The sequence below is a fragment of the Melopsittacus undulatus genome, chromosome 12 (genome assembly GCF_012275295.1).
Source record: "Melopsittacus undulatus isolate bMelUnd1 chromosome 12, bMelUnd1.mat.Z, whole genome shotgun sequence".
Taxonomy (NCBI): domain Eukaryota; kingdom Metazoa; phylum Chordata; class Aves; order Psittaciformes; family Psittaculidae; genus Melopsittacus; species Melopsittacus undulatus.
Genome location: NC_047538.1, coordinates 7269428 through 7288948, shown reverse-complemented (window position 1 = coordinate 7288948; position 19521 = coordinate 7269428). Strand labels below are relative to the sequence as shown.

General features: G+C 51.0%; 2 protein-coding genes across 4 annotated transcripts; both read left to right on the top strand.

Annotated features, from left to right (window-relative positions):
- The first annotated feature begins 5045 nt into the window (after positions 1 to 5045).
- LOC101876818 (C-factor-like) lies at positions 5046 to 15402 on the top strand. Its single transcript, XM_034068390.1, has 6 exons — positions 5046 to 5237; positions 12501 to 12552; positions 12844 to 13031; positions 13398 to 13553; positions 14346 to 14456; positions 14665 to 15402. The coding sequence occupies exons 1-6, from the start codon at positions 5097 to 5099 to the stop codon at positions 14776 to 14778; spliced, it is 762 nt and encodes a 253-aa protein (XP_033924281.1). The 5' UTR covers positions 5046 to 5096; the 3' UTR covers positions 14779 to 15402.
- A 1236-nt stretch (positions 15403 to 16638) lies between these two features.
- On the top strand, positions 16639 to 19134 carry AURKAIP1 (aurora kinase A interacting protein 1). Of its 3 annotated transcripts, none has more exons than XM_034068392.1 (4): positions 16639 to 16659; positions 17083 to 17170; positions 17655 to 18097; positions 18966 to 19134. In XM_034068392.1, exons 2-4 carry the CDS (start codon positions 17119 to 17121, stop codon positions 19071 to 19073), a joined length of 603 nt encoding a protein of 200 aa, XP_033924283.1. In that variant the 5' UTR covers positions 16639 to 16659; positions 17083 to 17118; the 3' UTR covers positions 19074 to 19134. The 3 variants fall into 3 exon arrangements, with proteins under 3 accessions (XP_033924283.1, XP_033924282.1, XP_033924284.1); XM_034068391.1 differs by lacking the exon at positions 16639 to 16659 and adding an exon at positions 16715 to 16816; XM_034068393.1 differs by lacking the exon at positions 16639 to 16659 and adding an exon at positions 16843 to 16863.
- The last annotated feature ends 387 nt before the right edge of the window (positions 19135 to 19521 follow it).

The window sequence follows — 19521 nt, the reverse complement described above, 5'->3', positions numbered from 1 at the left end:
CCAGGCTATGCTCACTTCTCTATATGAACAGAATGTCACTTGGCATAAAATTAAGCATCTGTGTGCTATAAACTACTGTGCTCATGTACAGCTCTGAGTAAGGAGTGGTTGCCTTCTAGTACATCTGTTAAAATCAGAGAGGCAAAAACAGGGGAGGAAGTGGGTATATTTTTACATTGAAGTGGTTCTGTTCCAAAACAAAAGGGATTCTATTACAGGTTGAAAAGATGGCCTGTTGTAGGAGAGAACAATCTGTCTTTACCAGCAAAGAGCTTGGTACAGAGCTGCACAGAACATCTTGGCAGAGAGGTGGGCTTGGAGAAGATCCTTACAGTAGCTAGGGGGATGTGTAAGGTGGAACTGCTTGGAAAGGCTAAGATTAAAGAGCCATTGCGTGTGTTTAGTGGGGATTTACAAACAAGTAGTTGGTCAGCATTTACTGTGCCGAGTGGTAACACCTGAGTGTTAAGCTTTGCTCAGGGAGTAAATGGATCACCCTTCTGAAGCAGTCAGCAGAGTCTTGGTTTAAGCCCTTTGGCAGCAGTCAGCTTGGGCACCTTTGAATTGAATTCCTTGAAGTCTGGAATCTTGGGCACCTCTCCAGCTGATCCCAAACATAACATCCACCAATCCACTAAGGTTTGGGAGCTGGAAGGTGCCTTTATCCACCTTAAAATGTAGCTGATGGCTGAATTTCTGGTCCTGGTAACCTGTGTGATAATGAACAACCCACAGAGGTGCCAATTCCAACTGGTCCCTGGGAGATCACAGAGCTGTGGCTCATGAGGAGCTCAGCTCCTTGGCACATGAACTGAAATGGGCAAGCTGCCAGCTCCTGGGGTGTGAAAATGCTTCCAAATGGATGAACATCTGTGGTGGGTTTGATGTGAGCCAGCCACAGGGAACTGTTGTGACAACTCGGGAAGTGTGTGCTGCTGACAGGCAGCAAGCCACAAGGCCCAGGGATGGAGCTGAGAGATCAGTCTCTTCTCTTTGGCACCAGTGAGCACTTGTTCACTTCATCTTTTGTAAGCACTGTTCCTGGGGTAGGCGTCAGGTGGATGATGGGGCCCAATGTGCTAAAAGAGCCTGGAAAAGAAACGGGAATCAGCCCAATCTGACAATGTGAGGTCATTTGGTTGATCCTCACGTATCCTTAGTGCCCTCTTACAACCCTGCTTCTTGTCTCCACAGCTGATTGTTGGTTGCTTTTCCCAGCCCTTCCTACATTGCTGAAGGGAACAGGGCTGCCTTTTGTCTTGTGGGTAAAGCCTTCACCTTGGGCACATCTGAGGGGCAGTGATGAAAACCACTGGGGTCTGGCAGGACTGTGGTGCTTTGTGTGACAGGCTGTGCCCTAACCATGACATAGGAAAGCATCCTGAGAGGCAGGCATCCTGCACATGAGCTCTTGGGGAGCTTATGGTGAAGAACCTGCTTTTTGAACCTTTTAATTCAGCTCCACTTACTAGGAAGGCAACTAGAATGTAATTAGAAGGTTCAGAAAGCAAGAGGACAGCTCTAGTTCTGGTGGCTACAACCCACAGAAATCTGCGTGTATCAGGTTGGAGCTTAGGTTTACCTAAATGAAGTTTAGGCTTGAGCAGCACCATGTTTTTATGCCTGTGCATGCATATACAAGTCTCAGCTTTTGAGGTGAATTATGACTACTGTTTTCTGAACATCTGAAGGCTGCAACGTGTCTCTTTCCCATCAGAATCCCTTGGGTTACTCCTCTGTGATCTCTGGTGTTCATGTGTAATTATGGCTGGAAAGAGGTTATCTGGCTTTGAAGGGGTAGTACTCACTGAAAAGTGAATTAGGCTGTGCTTCTCTTTGCTCAGATAAAGCCATCTATCTGGTCTGTGACACAGCCTAGTCCTCCCTTCTGGGAAGTAATCCTTTAGGCTTCCTGGCTAATGGTTCCTTCACAATGGACCCCTCAGCTGTAAGTCCAATGAGCAGTGGAAGGCCACACGGTAGGTCTGTGTTTGTATCAGCAGAAGGTCAGCCAACAAAGGTCACCTTTTTGAGGTGAGAATTACTTCCTCAGACGTGGAATAACTTCCAGCATAGCCCATGCCAGGCAGGTGGTGGCCAAGAGGGAAAGATCCCCCACTGGGGGAGCCAAAGGTGGGAATCTGGTGGTTGAGATGACCAAAGAAGGGTTGGAGTCTCTTGCCACCTCTGATGGAGCCATGTCTGCAGTTACCAAAGAATCCTCTGGCTTTGGTTTGTGGCAGAGGATGCTCTTCTTGTGTCCAGCTTCCCAGTGCCTGGTCTGGAATCCTGCTGACCTAAAGGCTGTGGATGGGTGATTCAAAGCCATTTCATTAGAGGGAGTGTCTGGTTTAAACCTTACTCTGCTTGTTTTGCCTCCAGACTATCACTCTAATGGTAATTTATAGTTCCACAAACACTATAAATATTCTGGGATGTTCTTGGATGGAAGAAGTGCCAGAGACCTAAAATGATAATCAAAACTAGCTTTGCATCATGTCCTGCACAGAGGCAAACCCAAGCCAAAGAGGGGCTGAATCAAGGGAGCTCACTCTAGTATAGAAACTCCAAGTAGCAGTTCCTGGAGGGCACTGCTTCACCCAAAAGAAAAGGAATATCTTCTCCATTGTCCTGCTGGGTAACTCCTCTGTGAGAGTTGCCAAGCAACCCTTGTTTTTATTGTCCTTAAATGTAGGTGAGGAATTACTAAGCAAAGCAATTCTGCCTCTGGTACCTCCAACTCAGCTCGGGTTGAGATAAACAGCACAAGAACTTGGCTTCTTTGAGAGTGGTTAAAACAGCCTGCTGCAATGTGGCCTTGGCTTCAAGTTAGACACAAGTAGGGCTCGAGCAGCTGTAGCGTGCAGGACTTGGTGCAAGGCGAAGGGAAAGGATACGGTGAGAATACATGAGTGGGGCTGCACAGCCTCACCTCCAGCTGGTGGAAGGGAATCCTGTATAACTGTGTGACTGACCCTGTCCCACTTTTCCTGTCTATAAAAGTAGGGGAAGTTCTTCCCTGTGAGGGTGCTGAGGCGCTGGCACAGGGTGCCCAGAGGAGCTGTGGCTGCCCCATCCCTGGCAGTGTTCAAAGCCAGGTTGGACACAGGGCTTGGAGCAGCTGCTCCAGTGGAAGGAGTCCCTGCCCGTGGCAGGGGTTGGAGCTGGAGGAGCTTTGAGGTCCTTTCCAACACATTCTATAATTCTATGAATCAGAGCTTTTTGTGTTTAGCACAACTTTGGAGCTTTGTGAAGCATTACATGGGATTCTGTATGTGTCAGTTCTGAATCTCATACATGCAGACAATAGCAGGGATTTCAGTTGCTTTATTCACTGAGGAAAGCCTCTTCTTGCAGTTTGTTTCTTCCCCTCTGAGGAGACTCCGACTCCCAGATCACAGTCACAGCACCAAGCACAGTGTGAAGAGCCAAACGGGTGTCTCCAGTGGCTTGGGTGAGTCAGTTCCACTGTTGCCCTCTCTCATTGTTGCAGGGTTTGTCCCCCAAGCCTGCTGTCTGCTTCCAATCCCAGCGCTGCTGCTCCGGGCTTAACTCATGCCCAGAATTCCAGCTCCGCTTGGCAGCGCTCGGATGTGCTGACAGCGAGGGCTGAATACATTACAGGCACAAAGAGGTTGACTGAGCAGTCTTATGCCTGACAGGGATTTCTTTTTGTTTTAAATGCTCCCAACCCATCAAAACATGGTAGATAACACACAAAGAACTGCTCTGAAATGAACAGTGTGCACAGGGGAAGGCTGGTAATGGATGAATCCCTTGGGGAAAGAAGAGAGTGTTCGTGTTTGTGAGACAGAGATGTCTGGAACAGAGCTTTCTTTGGAGGGAAGGAGAAAGCTCAGGTATCGGTGTTGAGGGCAGCCTTGCTGCTGGCGTGTTGCCACATCCCATCTTCGCACAATGAGGAGCTTTTCCCATGAGAGCAGTGGAATCTAATTGTGTGACTCCACTTTAAACAAAGGGTAATGGATCTGCACGTTCATTTCTACATATGGCAGAGCAATAATCACATGCTCTGGATCCCCTGGGTATGGAGCAGTGAGTTCCGTGTGTGAGCCTGAACAGCGTGTGCAGGGCTGGATGCGCTAATTCCAAAGCTCCGTGTGTGAAACCGGCCTCTTATCCGCAAGGCTGAGCTTAAGTGGCAGTGGCTGCTCATTGCCCATCACTGCTGGGAGAAAGGGAGGAACAGGCTGGCCCGGCTGTACTAACGGTGTGTAAGGAGCAGTGAGACTTCATTTTGAATGCAGCTTATCCATTTCCAAGGGCAGAGCGAGTATTTCCATGGGAGTAAATCAGGGAGAGCACAGGGAAAGGCAGTGGTGTTTTCTGTGTTGTCTCAGCAGTCCTAAGACAAAGTCTGTTCCAAGCAGAAGGTGCTGCGAGGGCTGGAGCAGCTCTGCTCTGGAGCCAGGCTGAGAGAGCTGGGCTGGGGCAGCCTGCACAAGAGAAGGCTCCTGAAGGGGAGACCTGAGAGCAGCTCCAGTGCCTAAAGGGGCTGCAGGAAAGCTGGAGAGGGGCTTGGGACAAGGGATGTAGGGACAGGCCAAGGGGAATGGCTTGAACCTGCCCGAGGGGAGACTGAGCTGAGCTCTTAGGCAGAAGCTGTTCCCTGTGAGGGTGCTGAGGCGCTGGCACAGGGTGCCCAGAGAAGCTGTGGCTGCCCCATCCCTGGCAGTGCTCAAGGCCAGGTTGGACACAGGGGCTTGGAGCAGCTGCTCCAGTGGAAGGGGTCCCTGTCCGTGGAACTGGAGGAGCTTTAAGGTCCTTCCAGCACAATCCAGGCTGGGGCTCTGTGCTGAACCTGGGAAGCCGCAGGTCCCCGAGCGCAGGATGGAGCCGGGGCCGGCTCCCAGCTGCTGTCCGGTTGTGCCAAGGTCCCGGTTTTCCCCAGCACTGCGGAGCGGAGCTCGGCTCAGCTGTGTCCTTTGCGGGAGGCGGAGGCAGGAGCCGAGCGCTCCCCGTGTGCCCGAGCTGCGGGGCCGGCAGCCGCGGTGGGAGGCGCCGGGCGGGGCGGAGCTCCGCGCAGGTTGAGAACCGCGTGGGGCAGCGCCGGGAGCGGACGAGCCGAGCCAGCCATGTCCCAGCAGCGCTGCCGCTCCGTGCTCATCACCGGCTGCAGCCGGGGCATCGGGCTGGGGCTGGTGCGGGGCCTCGCAGCCGCCAGCCCCTCCCCGGACTTCGTTATCGCGACCTGCCGATACCCCGAGAAGGCGCAGGTAAGCGGGGGGCGAGCGCCGTTTTCCGACCCGGAGGGGAGGATGCAGCCGGGGGGTCAAGTGGTACCCGGGGGTAGCGACGGGGGGGGCACTGCTGGAAGCGCAGGTCCTGGCAGCAAGTGCGGGGATGGATGGAGCTGGTGCTGTGGGAGCTGTCGGGGTGCTGCTGCCGCCGGCTCCCGAGGGCAGCGGGACCCCCCGTTCAGGCATCCCAAGCGCCGCTTGTTCCACGCCTCCAAAATCCTTCCCAGTGCAACCGGTTACAGCTTCCATTGTCCTTTCTGCACAGGGGTCTGTGTCCCTGCAGGGGCTGTGCCGTGTCTGGCTCTCCCCTTTCTCCACTTGACTTGCAGTGAGTGAGAACGCCCGAATGAATGATGAGTTAAACACCCCACTTCTAGTGCCTTTCTTGGGTGGGCAGGGACCAGAGCCTCCTGCTGAAAGCATAGTGGCTTTTGTTAGACGCTGCTGGTGGTGGATTCCCCTGCACCCCCTTGCCCTTTCGTTCTTGCTGCTGCAGCAGTGCAGTAATGTGCTCGGAGTCCTGCCCCATCCCCAGGCTGTTATAAGTGATTGTCAGGCAGATTAAGGGCACTCTAGGAGCCTTTGGGAGGCAAATCAATGAGGGTTATGGGTCTGCTCACTTTGTGGCCACTCTGTGTCTGCTCTATCTCTGGTGTGAGCTTGGCTCCCCTCAGTAGGGCAGCATGGCAATGCCCGCAGGTATCATCCTCCTCCTCCTCCTCCTTTCTTAGCAAAGCTCTAGGGCTCCAGAGCTGCAGGAATCTGAGCTCTCAACAATGACTCTCTCAAACACCCCAAATCCATAGGAATTCGGTAGGGAAATCGATACCAAAAGCCTATTTGATACCCATTACATTGAGAATTGATACCAAAAGCCTCTGCATTATTTAACGCACGGCACGAGGCTGCCTTAGCAGAATTCCCTGGCACGAAGGGATGTAAACAGAGCTTCTGTGCCTGCTCCCTCCTGGTGGGTTTTATTCTGTTCAGAATCACAGCGTGTGAGCACTCTGATGGCCCCATGCTGGCAATGGAGAAAACGTGACAACTGTGTTCACTGCTGCCCAGAAGTGCTCAGAGATGCTGTGAGGCTCCCCCTTAGAACCACACAGCCCTTTGGCTGGGGAAGGACCTTAAAGCTCCTCCATCCCCAACCCTGCCCCGGGCAGGGACCCCTTCCACTGGAGCAGCTGCTCCAAGCCCCTGTGTCCAACCTGGCCTTGAGCACTGCCAGGGATGGGGCAGCCACAGCTTCTCTGGGCACCCTGTGCCAGCGCCTCAGCACCCTCACAGGGAAGAGTTTCTGCCTAAGAGCTCAGCTCAGTCTCCGCTTGGGCAGGTTCAAGCCATTCCCCTTGCCCTGTCCCTGCACCCCTTGTCCCAAGCCCCTCTCTTTCACAGGTTATAGTGCAGGTCATGCCTGTGGTCACGCTGCTCCAGCAGCCCTGTGCTCTGCAGGTGCTTACAGAGCTGAAGGGAAATAGCTTTGTTTCATGTCAGGACCTCTCTCCAGCACAAAGGCACGTTCAGGATGCTTCTGAATAGACTTGCTGAGAATCAGTCCAGCAGGACAGAGAGCTGGCTCCTGCAGCCCCCTCACCCCCCTTCGGTGCTACCGGAGCCCCTGCACAGGTATTCACCACCATCCCGGCTGCTTTCAGCTCCTGTTACAAGATCTGGCTCTTGTCCCAGGTGTATTTCCTATTGGTGATTGCACAACCCTCAGCACAGAGCAGCCCTGGTGCAGGAAACCAGGAGACATCCGACCTGTCGTGAGATAGAAATCTCCCTGCTCACTTGTTTGTTCCAAAGCTGCTTTCGTGCTGAGGGAGGTGCTTTTCCACCAACTGGCCCTTGTGTTCAGCAGTGATTTCTCATTGTAGTGGACATGGATCCATGACAAGGAGGAGCAAAATGGTTTCTAGGAGCCTAGAATGGTTTGGGACCATAAAGGGAGCTTAAAGCTCATCCAGTTCCCCACGGGCAGGGACCCCTTCCACTGGAGCAGCTGCTCCAAGCCCCTGTGTCCAACCTGGCCTTGAGCACTGCCAGGGATGGGGCAGCCACAGCTTCCCTGGGCACCCTCATAGTGAAGAACTTCTGCCTTATATTGAATCTAAAGAGCTTCCTAGGGAGCATTACCTGTGCTCCACACAGCTTTGTGAGGGTTTCCATTGCCAGCACTTCAAAACCTCGAGCAGGAGGGCTGGCAAACCTGCCCAAGCAGCTGGAACACCCCTCCACCAGCTCCGTGGGCTTGGGAAGAGGCTGGGGCACTCCTCGCTAGCAGTGGGAGAAACCTGGAAAGACTCTGGCAGCCGTGATTCCTGTAGGCAGGAAGCTGGCCAAGAGCTGCATTCCAGTAACCCCAGTGGCGATTCTGCAGGCCACATGGGGTGCATCCCAAAGGGCTGGTTTTGGGGGATGGGGGGGGGGGTGTGAGACTTGTCCTTGGTGGATCAGGGTGGGTTTTTGTTCTCTGTAAGGACCTCTGGGCCATGTGCTGTGCTTTGGCAGGACATCAGTAGGAACCTCTGCAGCCAGCTGGGAGCACGTTTCCAACAGATGGGTTTGGAACCTCTGCGAGGAAGGGAGGTCTTTAGGGAAGGTGCTGTGGTGGTCTGGTTGGTGTTATCTGTCCCAATGGCAACACAAGGCATTGGCACAGCCCTGCCACCTTCCTGCCTCCACCGTGCTGCCAGTCCTCGCTGGCAGAGGGCAAGCACAGGCGTGCTTGAGCCTCCAGCCATGGCAGTCTTGGCACCATGTGCAAGCACTGGCTCCGAGTGTGGCTCCAATCTGGCAATGTTGAGTGTGGGATGGGAAAGGAAAGGCAAAGGTTCAGCCATCTTCTTTCCCTTCACTGACTTCCCAAGCACTGGAACCCCAGGGTTCAGGTTCCTGCCCTCCCAAGGCACTGTCTCAGTGCACATGAAATGGGCTTTGCCTGTTTAGTACCTGTCTGTTGACCACACAGGGCTGTGATGCTGAGGGACTTGTTCTTTCTCTGCACACCTGAGCTGTCAGTGCTGCCTTTGTCTCTTGGTGATGATTCAAGCAGTTTACTTTTGTTTCCTCACCTTTTTCTCTGTGGGAAGGGACCATATAAAATATCCTGCTTAATATGAACGCACTGTCCCTTATTCCTCCTGTATTTGAGGATGGACTTGGAGAACAGCAGCTTTGGACAGTCTGCTCTCACCTGGTCTGGTACAATAGCATCATCCTATTGCAGAATGCAGGGAGGGGGGGAAAGGATGTGCAGAACTTAAATGAAAAGCCTTTTAAAAGCAGAATCCCAGTTTTTAGAGGAAAAGTGATGAGATATACTTAGCTCCTGGCAAATCCATTGAGGGGATGAGCAGCAATTCCCTGGGAGCTGCAAGTTATCCAAGGAATCTCCGGGTGCAGCTGATACAGAGATAACCACATACTTGGGAGTCCTGAACAGTGGACGGACAAGAGCCCTGAGGACCTGACTTTAGGAAGAGATGCTGGGCCCGGCTTACTACGGGAAGCAGCACTCGTGTAACTTGCTAAGGCTGAGCAGCTGCAGGCTCTTGCCTGGGAGGGTGCTGGCAGGAGTTGTGAAAACTCAGCCTTCTTGTGCTGAGCAGCTCCTAGGTGGCCTCGGCTCAACATTTGCCTACCAAATGGCTTTCAGATCACACGGTAACGTGCAGCAGGCCTGCAGGCATCGGGATCACCGCTGCCCCTCCTTGAGAAGCACCACACCAGGCTCCTTCAGCCACGCTTTGATTCTGAGCTCGGGCCCCTCCGAAAGGGAGGAAGCAGCTCCAAACCTCTTGCAAAATAATCCCCATGTCCTGTCTTTGCACTCCAGATGGACAAAACCACAGCATGGTTGTTGTAAGGCAGATGGCTCATGGACCCATCTGTGTTCTCCCCCCGTGCTGCTTTGGTTTCTTGCTCCTTTTCCCCTATTCTGCTTCCCTGTAAGTGGGAAAACCCCTCTGACTTAAAGTCTCCGGCTGCACCTAATGATGCTGTAGTCCCCGCTATGACCTGCTGGGGTGTAAAAGGAAGGGATGCCAGGTAGAAGGCATCCAAATGGCCACAGTGGAAATGAGTTCACAGCCCTCTGTGCTCAGCTTGGCTGTGCTGCGAGCTGAGTGTGGGACAGGAGCATCTCTTGTTCCTCCTGCTCTCCCCACAAGCCCAAGTGTGTTCCCAGATGAACAAGCAAGTGTTCAGTTCCTCCCTGCTCAGGAGTCCTCTTCTGGGCCCTGGAAAGCTTCCAGGGCTTAATGTGCTGTTTCCCTTCCTCTGAAGTAGGAGATAGTGTTACCAACAGTGCTGTGTCTGTTCCCTTGTCAGACACAGAGCTCGTACTCAAGTGCTCCTGCTCACTGTCAGGTTTTGGTTGTGGTTTTCCTTTCCTACATATTTAAGCCATGTGGCTGCTATTGGGAAGAGCAGCGCTGTAGTGAGACAGAGGTGCTGTATCAGGCAAAGGGGGCATTCCTGAAGTCCTTCTCATTGGAAGGTTATTGCAGTGTTGGTTTGTTGCTTTATTCTGGAGGTGTTTTGCACTTCCTACAGCATTAAGGTTTAGCTCTTCTGGAGTTGGGGCAGTCTGCAGCAGCTCAACCTAAGCATTTCCACAGCCAAACAGTGAGTTGGCTGCACACTGTGATACTGGATAGCCTGTCTCAGGGAGACATGAGCAAATATGATACATCTTTGACTTTGTCCAAGCAGGATGATGTGAAGGGTACCCAAGTGCTCTTTGCCTGACAAAGCTGCCTACAGGCTCTGGTAGTTGGCTTGCTTGCTTCCAACTGGCCTCAGATGGCCAGGTCCTTTCCAAGAGTTGTAACTGAAGTGAATAATGCTTTCAGAAAGAAGAAGGAGTAAATCTTGCTAAATGACAAAGGCAACATTCCTGCTTGAGATCTAGCCATAAATACCCTGTGTACTGATGGAGCTGTACCTGGGATAGCCTTGTTTAAAGTGGATTAGGCTGGCTCTCTGTTAATCATAGCTAGGATCAGCAGGCAGGAAAGGAGATGCTAATCACAGGGTAATTTTTTCCTGGAATCCCTAAGAATGGATTCTCAGGAGGCACTATCCAGGTGCAGAGCACTTGCAGAGCTATGAGGGAGCTGTGGTGTTGGCTTTGTATTGCTTGGTTTCAATTTGGTTATCACATTACTCCAACTAAAAATGACTTAGCCTGGGCTATGTCAGCTGTGCTTACCGTCCCTAAGTGAAATGGCATGAACTGAACTGACATTAATGCACGAGCTGCACCTCAAACAGCAGTGCCAAGGAGCTCCCTCGTTCTTTATGTGTTGCCATTACGGGCTGCACTGCATTGCATTGCAGTGATATTTCCAGAGCTCTCTGGACAGAGGGATCAGACATACCTGGAGTGGGGGCAGAGAAGCAGCACACGTGGCTCAAAAGGGCTGCATGCAGATATGCTGCATTCATGGCAGTGCAGTGTGCCTCAGTGCTCCTCTCTGCATGGGCCTTCTAGGCACAGCAGGGCAAAGAAGAGGCTTTTCTGCAGCGGTTTGGTTTCCTGACTGGATTCTCATCTCCTGTTTGCATCCTAATGTAAGGCAGAATAACGTTCTCAAAGACCAAAGCTCTCTAAGGTAGTTTTATGCCTGGAAGCTGTTTCTGAGAAACTTCAACCACTGAAGTGGGAGTCACTTGTTAACCAAGTAATTAACTCAATGGAAAAATCATTGCAGTTGAAAGCTGATTTGCATCCAGCAAGTGTAATTCCATGCTGGAGAATGCTTAATCCTGCCCTGTTTGGAGTTGGTAATTGAACATATTGCTTTCACACTTCAGAAGCCTCTCGGCTGCTGTCGCTGCACTGAACATCTCTGGCCTTTCAGCAGGAGTTAGTAGCTTGCTTCTGCCAGAGAGGAAAGCAATGTGGCTATAAATAAATGAACAAACCTTGGGAAGCCAGAGCACTTCTGGACTTTATTATCAAGTAAGTGATGCTGTCAAACCCAAGCCCAGTCCAAAACCCAGAATTACTGCAGGCCTTGACATGGCAGAACTATTTCATGCCTGGCTATCGATAAACAAGACACTGTGTTCTGAGCCTTTCATCCCTTGAAAACTCCCCCATTAAGCCCTATCCAAGGGAAGGAATGTCTTCTGGTTTTTTGCTTCTGACTTGTTCCCCTTCCTTTCCCCTCCCCTTAATGGCCTTAACTGCAGTTGTAGATTGTCCTCAGTGGGAGAACAAGTTCTCTAAACAAGCCTGGAGAGAATCCTGCAGAGTCTGAACTGCGATAAAGGATGTAATGCATTACAGCTTGACAGAGGACACCGAGTCCCGAAGTGTCTCCAAGTGACTCTTTCAAACCCAGCCCTCCTGACCCCTATTCCCAAAGGGCTCCTAAAGAAATGGATCTGCTTGAGCTGGAATGTTTGGCCAGGTTGCTCACTCTCCTAAACATAGCTGGGAGTATCTAATCCATCTGTTACACTTGGCTGCGCTTCCCACTTGGCTACATGGCACAGAAACTTCAGTATTCCAGCTGGAACTTGGACACACTTTGTCCAGCAGCAACACTAGGATAGCATTGATTTCCTCCAAGAACACCAGTCAGTTCTCTGCTAAGAGATAGTAGGCAGAGGAGTGAATTACAGCTATCTAGCAGGGAATTGTTCTTGTGGACAGTTGCTGCCTACATAACTGGTTTCATGTGTGCTTTACCTTCAGTTACAAGAATTGAAGCTAAGGAGAGTGCAGGAAAACAGAATTTCCATGGGGAAAATTGCTAGGAAACTGTATTAAATTCCACTAATTTAGTAACACTTAATTCCAAAGTGTTTTTCTTAAGCATTCCCATAGCCCCAAACTGATGTAAAGCATGAGCTGAGCTTCAGGATAATTCTGTTTTTCTGAAGGAAGTGAGGAATTCCTGTCCTGGAATGCAGTCTGGGTGCTAGTAGTTGCTTGACCAAAGACCTTTGGTTACCCTGCAAGCACACCTCGAGCTGTCCACACTGAGAATTCTAATACAGTGTGCTGGTGGTCTTGAGTATGAAGAGTCCAGTTTCTTGAGGCAGTTGATGTTGCTCTCAGGAAAGCTGCTCAGTAGGTTACAACCAAAGCTGTGTCACTGCCTGTGGTCCAGTTATGAAAAGAAATGGCAGTTTCAATGCTGGAGGTGTGGATTTCAAGCTGGTTTATGTAATAGTCATGGATATATAAAAGATAACCCAAAAGATTTCTTCTTTTAGGAACTCCAGCAGCTCAGCAAGCAATACAGCAACATCAAGCTCCTCCAACTGGGTGAGTAAATGGCTTATAGATCATTATATTCAGCTAAGTCAGGTGAGTGCATCTGAAGGAACTGGTCTCCTGGGTGATCAGTAGCTGTACATGACCTCCAGCCACTGAGAACCATCACCCTCACCTTCAGGTAACATAATCTATGTGAAGTCCTCCATGCATTGTCATCTCAATGTGCTGCCTAAACGTCCCCATTGAGACTAAAGCCTTAGCTTTGGTTTAGCAGGTGTTGTACAGTGACAAACAGCATTTGACCCACACACTGTGGTTGTTCTTGGCTCCTCTGTGCAGATGTGGTCTGTGAAAACAGCATCAAGAAAGTAGTCAAGGAAGTGGAGGAGATTGTGGGCGACAAAGGTCTGAACTGCCTCATTAACAACGCTGGCATCAATGTGCTTGCTTCCTTGGAAGAAGTCACAGCAGAGACAATGCTCACCATTTATGAAACCAATACAGTTGCCCAGCTGATGGTCACCAAGGTAAGAATGGGGAGGCACATGCTTAATCTATGGTACTAGAAGAGGCTTTTCCCCTTGTAACCAAAGCATTTGTCAGGCTGGGACTGCACAAATGCAGTTCTGATATCCCACTGTGTGCCTAGAGAGCAGCAAAACATCATTTTATTATGGCTCTTTTAATTTAAATCCACCTGGTGTAAAGTCACTTCAGTGCATTGGTTGGGTTAGGAGATGGGCACAAGAGACTGAAGGCCCTTGCTACCTACAGCTGGCTGTTATAGACAGGTTTCCTATAGTCAGCTTGTGTGGGAAGCCATCAACTTTCTCCATAGACTGTCTTGGCCAAGGGCAAGCTGACCAAGCTCAAACAAACCTTTGTTTCCACAGGCATTTCTCCCCCTTCTGAGGAAGGCAGCCCAGCTGAGCACAGGAATGGGCTGCCACAGAGCTGCTATTATCAATATGTCCTCTCTTGCTGCCTCCATGCAACTCGTCCAGGCAAATGAGATGTTCCTCAAGGTCTACCCCTACAGGATAGCAAAGGTTTGTGGGCTGTGCTCAGTGGGTGAGTTAAAGACCACTCTGAGTTTAGGATGGTGAGGTGAGGTGTGCAGCCCCTCTTGGACAGGCTGACACAGGAATGTCCTTGTTCCTCATGTGGCTGGAAATGGGAAAACCATACACCTGGAGCGAGCATGCCAGCTTCTTAAGAGCAGGCTCCATCCTGACTCTGATACAGATCCATTTCAGAGGGACTTGGCATTCAGGGAAGAACTGATGCCATCAGGTTGTGTTCCTATCCAAGCATGATAGCAAGCACAGAACTCAACAAAAGGTGTGCTGAGCTGTACCTGGCAATGCTCACTAAGGAGAGGTGGAGTTTTGAGGTTTGTCACATCCAGAGTTTGTACAGTCAAGATCAGGCGTACAGTTTCTCCTACACCACCTCCTCAGAAGCTGTTAGTGTGCTTGTTTTCCCTGTTCAGAAGTAAAGCCCGGAATGTTTGTGTAGTGATTACTGCAGAAAAACAGAGTCCTTATGTCAATATTATCTTCTCCACAGCTCCTTAGCAGTTTCACATGGTTCTTTACTTTCCATCATAACTTGGTTTCATCTTTGGGCAGTAAGCTAATGGTGGTAGATTTTGCACAGTGCTTCTCTTAAAAGGTATCTCTGAGAATGAAGCCCCACTAAGCCTGGATAAGTTACTGTGATACCATTACTGCCCCTTCCTTTGGCAGCATGGTGGCAGGGAGGTGACAGTTAGCTTAGCTTAAGGTCTTGCTCAAGCTTTGTAAAGCTAGCACACTGATCGATGGTTTCCACTCCCATAGACTGCACTGAACATGATCACCAGGTGTCTCGCTGCAGACTTGAAATCGGATGGAATTCTTTGTATTTCTTTGCATCCAGGCTGGCTTCAGACAGACATGGGTGGGAACATGGTAAGTGACACGTCAAACATGACAGTATGACTCTTGTGTTGTCCCAACCCTTGAGCAAAAGCCCTCTGCACAGTACACGTTTCTGTGTGCTGCAGAGGTGCATGAGAAGCATGAAAATACATCCTCCTTGATTCTAATAACTCCTTAAATGCTGTTGATTCTTGTCTGTAAGATATTCCCTGTAATGATGTAACTTGATTTGCTGTAGGCTCCCATGCAGGTGCAAGAGGCTATCCCTGGTATCCTCTCTGTTCTGGACCGGCTTGGTGAAAAGGAGAACGGTTCCTTCCTGGATTGGCAAGGGGAAACGCTACCATGGTAGAAGTGCCCAGCACACTGCAGAAACAGCACATCAGTCACTGTTTAACTGTGCCACTATTGTCTGTGTCCCTAGGGTTTTCTTATACACTAGTTGAAATAGCCAGTTGGATACCAGCTTCTTTCTAGGTGTATGTGGGAAGTGAGGTGGCTGACTCTTCTCCTTGGTATTGCTACTGCTCTGTTCTAATGCTTCCTGCAAATACTACTGTGCTCTTAGTGATGGAACCATCTAAAATAGATCGAAGATAAAGCAAGTTAGATCCAGGGGCTGGTTCCTCATCACTTCCAAAACCAAACTCTTTGCAGAAGTAAATGAGCTGACCTCAGAGTAAGGCTGGTGTATGCTGTCAGATTCCAGTCTGCTGGAGACACGGCTCTGGGAAAGGTTCTTCTGTTTCCTTCAGTCCTAATGGAGCCAAGGCTGCAATTGCTCAGCTCTAAACTACATGGATTTGGTACTTCTATAAACTCCTCAGCAGCCTCTGCGTGTCCCCAGATTGACAGCACACACCAGGCACTTGCTTTGTTCCCGGTGGGTGACTAACATCCTGAGATGGGGGTGGGAATGCTGTTTTGTACATAAAACTTCTGAAGTGTCTTCAATAAAGTCCTGTTTAAACAAACAGCCCATTTACTGACCCACTGCCTTTGTCTGCACAGAGCTTTCTGTTCCCTGAGCAGAGAAACGCACCTTGCAGGCAGGAACTCTCACCCTTGGGGCTAGATGGGTTTGAGGTGGTGGGGTGGCCCTGGAGCTGAGGCAGACCCTTGTGCTACCCGACCTCCTCAGAGCAGCTGTGAACAAGCACCCTGTGTTCTGCCTGAGAGTGAGGATAAAAGCAGAAACTTCTTTGAAGTCTGGGGTTGGCTTCAGCATTGCTCCCCCCTGCCAGCTGATGAGGCACTTTGATGCTGTGCCAAGGCGGTGGGTTCCTGCACCACCATGAGAAGGCAAACGGCAGCCAGGTAAGTGGGAGAGACAGGCGTGGCTGGTCCTGGACTGCAGCCACCCGCAGCCCTGCCCTGGGATGCGGTGTGCATGGAGCGGTGTCTGCCGTGATCCCTGTGCTGGCAGGGGTATGAGGGCTCGCTAAGGACTGCTTGTCCCACCCGCTGCTGGGCGCAGAGCTGGGGCTGCTGTCATGGAGCAAAGCGTGGTGCTGGCAACTGCCAGCCATTGACTTCCCACCTCAAAGGGGGGCTAAAGATGGGCACAAACCCAACAGGTAAGGAGAATTTAGTTTGAATTGGATGTAGAAAAGGAGTCAGCACAGAACCCCAGCTTGTGCTGGGTTGAAGGGACCTTAAAGCTCCTCCAGTTCCACGGGCAGGGACCCCTTCCACTGGAGCAGCTGCTCCAAGCCCCTGTGTCCAACCTGGCCTTGAGCACTGCCAGGGATGGGGCAGCCACAGCTTCTCTGGGCACCCTGTGCCAGCGCCTCAGCACCCTCCCAGGGAACAGCTTCTGCCTCAGAGCTCAGCTCAGCCTCCCCTCGGGCAGGTTCAAGCCATTCCCTTGCCCTGTCCCTGCACACCTGCTCCAGGTTCCTCATGGCCCCTCGCTGTGTTGGAAACCTGTTCCCTCCTCTCTCGGGAGCCTTCTCCCTGCTCCCACAGCCGGCTCTGAGGAACGCGGTCAGCACAGCCCCTGCTCCGTGAGTCACACGGGAGGCGGCAGGGCCGAGCCGCTGGCTGTGGGGACCCCAGGGCCTCTCGAGTGCTGCCCCGGGGCTGCTGCCTGCCGTGAGGGGACACGGCCCCGCTCCAGCGCCCTCAGCCCATGGCTGCGCACGGAGCCGGCCTCCCTTCTCCCCCGGCCGCCATGTTCCAGCCCGGCGCCTGCGCGGCGGCCGGAAGTTCCGGGGCAGAGGCGGGCGGGCTGGTGAGTGATGGCGGCCGCAGGCTGAGGGGGCAGCGCTGGTGCGGGCCGCGGTGGCTCCGTGAGGGGCGTTGGAGGGGATGCCGCTCCCCTCGGTGATGGCGGAGCTGCCCCTCACGGCCTGAGGGCAGCGGGCTCCCCGTTACCCCTCGGTTCTGTGGTACGGAAGCCAGGTTTCCGTTCCGAGCTGTGAGCCTGGCGGCTGAGGTGATGTTGGGTTTGAGCCTGGAGCAGCCGAGGCGTTGTTAACGCCGTCTGCAGCTCGGCCGCAGCGGTGCCTGTGGGCCAGGCCTCTGCGGCAGAACCTGAGGGTGTTGGTGAGGCGAGGAGGGTGCTGAAGGTGCCTCAGCCCGTTCTTTGTGGGGTAATGGAGAAGCTCTTTCCAAACGTGTTTACCTCGTTGAATAAACGTTCTTGTTTTAACAGGCCTTATGCCTCTGACGGTGAACAGAGGGAAACAGCATGCTAATAGCACAGGCGGCTTCCCGGTTACTGAGGGCTTCCCGGATTGCAGGTACATGGCTGTTCTGAGGTCCAGCTTCGTGTGCTTTGCAGTGTTTGTTTGTTGGCTGGGGTTGTTCTGGGTTTGCTCCTAGCAGTTCCTTTCCCAGCAGGCAGGACAGGAGCGGTGAGGCTGTTGTTGTGTCCCTGATCCATCAGGGTTGTGTAGCTTGGATTTGCCTCCTTCTGAGCTTAGGAGGAGATTGCTTAGCAGCAGAAAGGCTTAATACAGCAAACTACCCACTTCCTACCCATTCCGAACTGCCCTAACACAGTTTATACAGTAAAACACTGTATAGTGTAGTCTCAGTAATGATGTTGTAGCAGTGTAAGTCGAATTAAACAAATACTTCCTTGTTTTTGTGATGGGAATGTAATTTGTAAGCAGGAGGTTATTCTGGCTGCAGTTGTCTGATGGTTTTAGAGCTGGACAGAGCTTTTCTTAAGGTCCTGATTGAAACTTCCTCCTCTTAAATGAACTTCTTCTCTCCCCCAAGGCCCCCGTTTGCCCAGGTCAGTGTCTTCCTTTCTTTGCTATCACTCTACACCTGCACACTATTGCACGCAGCCATCGAACAAGAGCGGAGCCCAGGCTCAGCAGTCCCATGACCCTGAACTGGAAGAGATCCTGATCCCCAGAAAACTCTCCATCAGCCCTTTGGAGAGCTGGCTCACAGTCAGGTACTTCCTTCCCAAAGCAGAAGGCCTTAATGCTCAGGAGGAAGCTGGCCGGGAAGGCCTCCAGCAATATGACTGTCCCCCCGCGGATGAGGGAGGTGATGTGGAGGAAGGAGAAGGAACGCCTAACAACAAGGTTCAGTGTAAGAATGTGTTGGAGATTCGCAGGAGGAAGATGAATAAGCACAAGTACAAAAAGCTGCTGAAGAGAAGGAAGTTCATACGGAGGAGGATAAAGGAAGGGCGCAAGAAGAAGCGGCAGGTAAGCTCAGGGTAGAGAGCTTCATGACATAAATGTGCCTGCTTCTCAGACTGGTTCAGGTGTCAAATGATGGGTTTAAGTGGAATTGATACAGGGAAAGTGGCAGCAGTAGCTTGGGAGCCTTAATGAATTCAGCATTTACTGGTACAATAGCTTTTTCTGGATAGTGTTTGACCTGTGCATCTTGAGAAGCTGTAATTCACGCTGTCTCTGTGGTTGTTAACAGGTTGTAAACTAGGCATCATATTTCTTCATGACAGTAACTCATGTATGGCTAATGGAGAGGAATTTTAGTGTTTGTGGGGAAGGTTAATTCATGTGTCTGTTACATCAGGGAGACTGGTTTAATTTCAGTCCTGTCTTGCCAGCATCCTCAAGTGCTTCCTATTGTCCCTGTACAGAAGCCTTTTACTTCCCTTAATAGAAGGGGTGAAGGAAGACATGGGGCTTCATTCAAGCCATAGATGTTTTCATTCCCCACTACCTTTCAGCTGTTAGGTTTGCTATGATGCAGTTTAGTTAATTCTCTGGTAATTTTCAACTTGCCCAGATGCAGATGGGGGCTGATTGTAGTGCCCTTTGTTGAGGTTTGCAGGTAGCAGTGTTGAGCACTTTATGATGAGGAAATCCTCTTAATTTTCTTAGTTTTATTTTCCATCTCAGTTTTCTTTGCCACAGGACATTAAAATAATGCTGTGCATGTCAATATGTTTTCTTAGAAACTCACTTAGAACAAGCTGCCTACTAAAAGCATTTTTCCTTTGTGTCTGTGTTATTACCTGTGTGACACACGGACAAGGGATGAAATCTTGAGTGTTGCTTCTAAGCTGTGTTACAGTTTTATGCCTATCTTTATGTTTTGTTTTAGGTCAAGTTTGAGAAAGATTTGGAGCGCATCTGGAAACGAGCTGGCTTGAAAAGCCCTCCTGCAGGATGGCAAACACCCAAGATATTCCTGAAAAGCTCAAAGCAATAAACGCATCTGTCATGAGTGTTCACCTGTAATTGTAATTAAAAAGGATATTTAAGTACATGGATTACAGTTAACTCTTTTTCTGAGTGTGATGAAATCGGTAGGAGGAAACCTTCAATCTCAGTGAACAGTTTTCCAAGGGCAAACCTGAGAGCAGGATGCTTTTTGTCCCCAAGGGAATGGTGTGAGCTCTTGCACAGTGCCTTGGCACTGCTGTGCAGTCCTGTGCTGCTGCCCTGACTATGAGCAAAGGGGTCTTAGACAAGCTGGATTTCTGCAGTTCCTATTTACAATGACACTGAAGGGTGTACTGCAAGAGTAATCAGTTGGGGCAGATGGGATAACCCTCTGGTTATCTGTTACACAAGCATGTTGGAGAGTTCTCAAAATCTCTTTCTTTCATAGTTTTACTGTAGAAAGGCTGATGTTTACTAAGAGTTATGGTGAAATA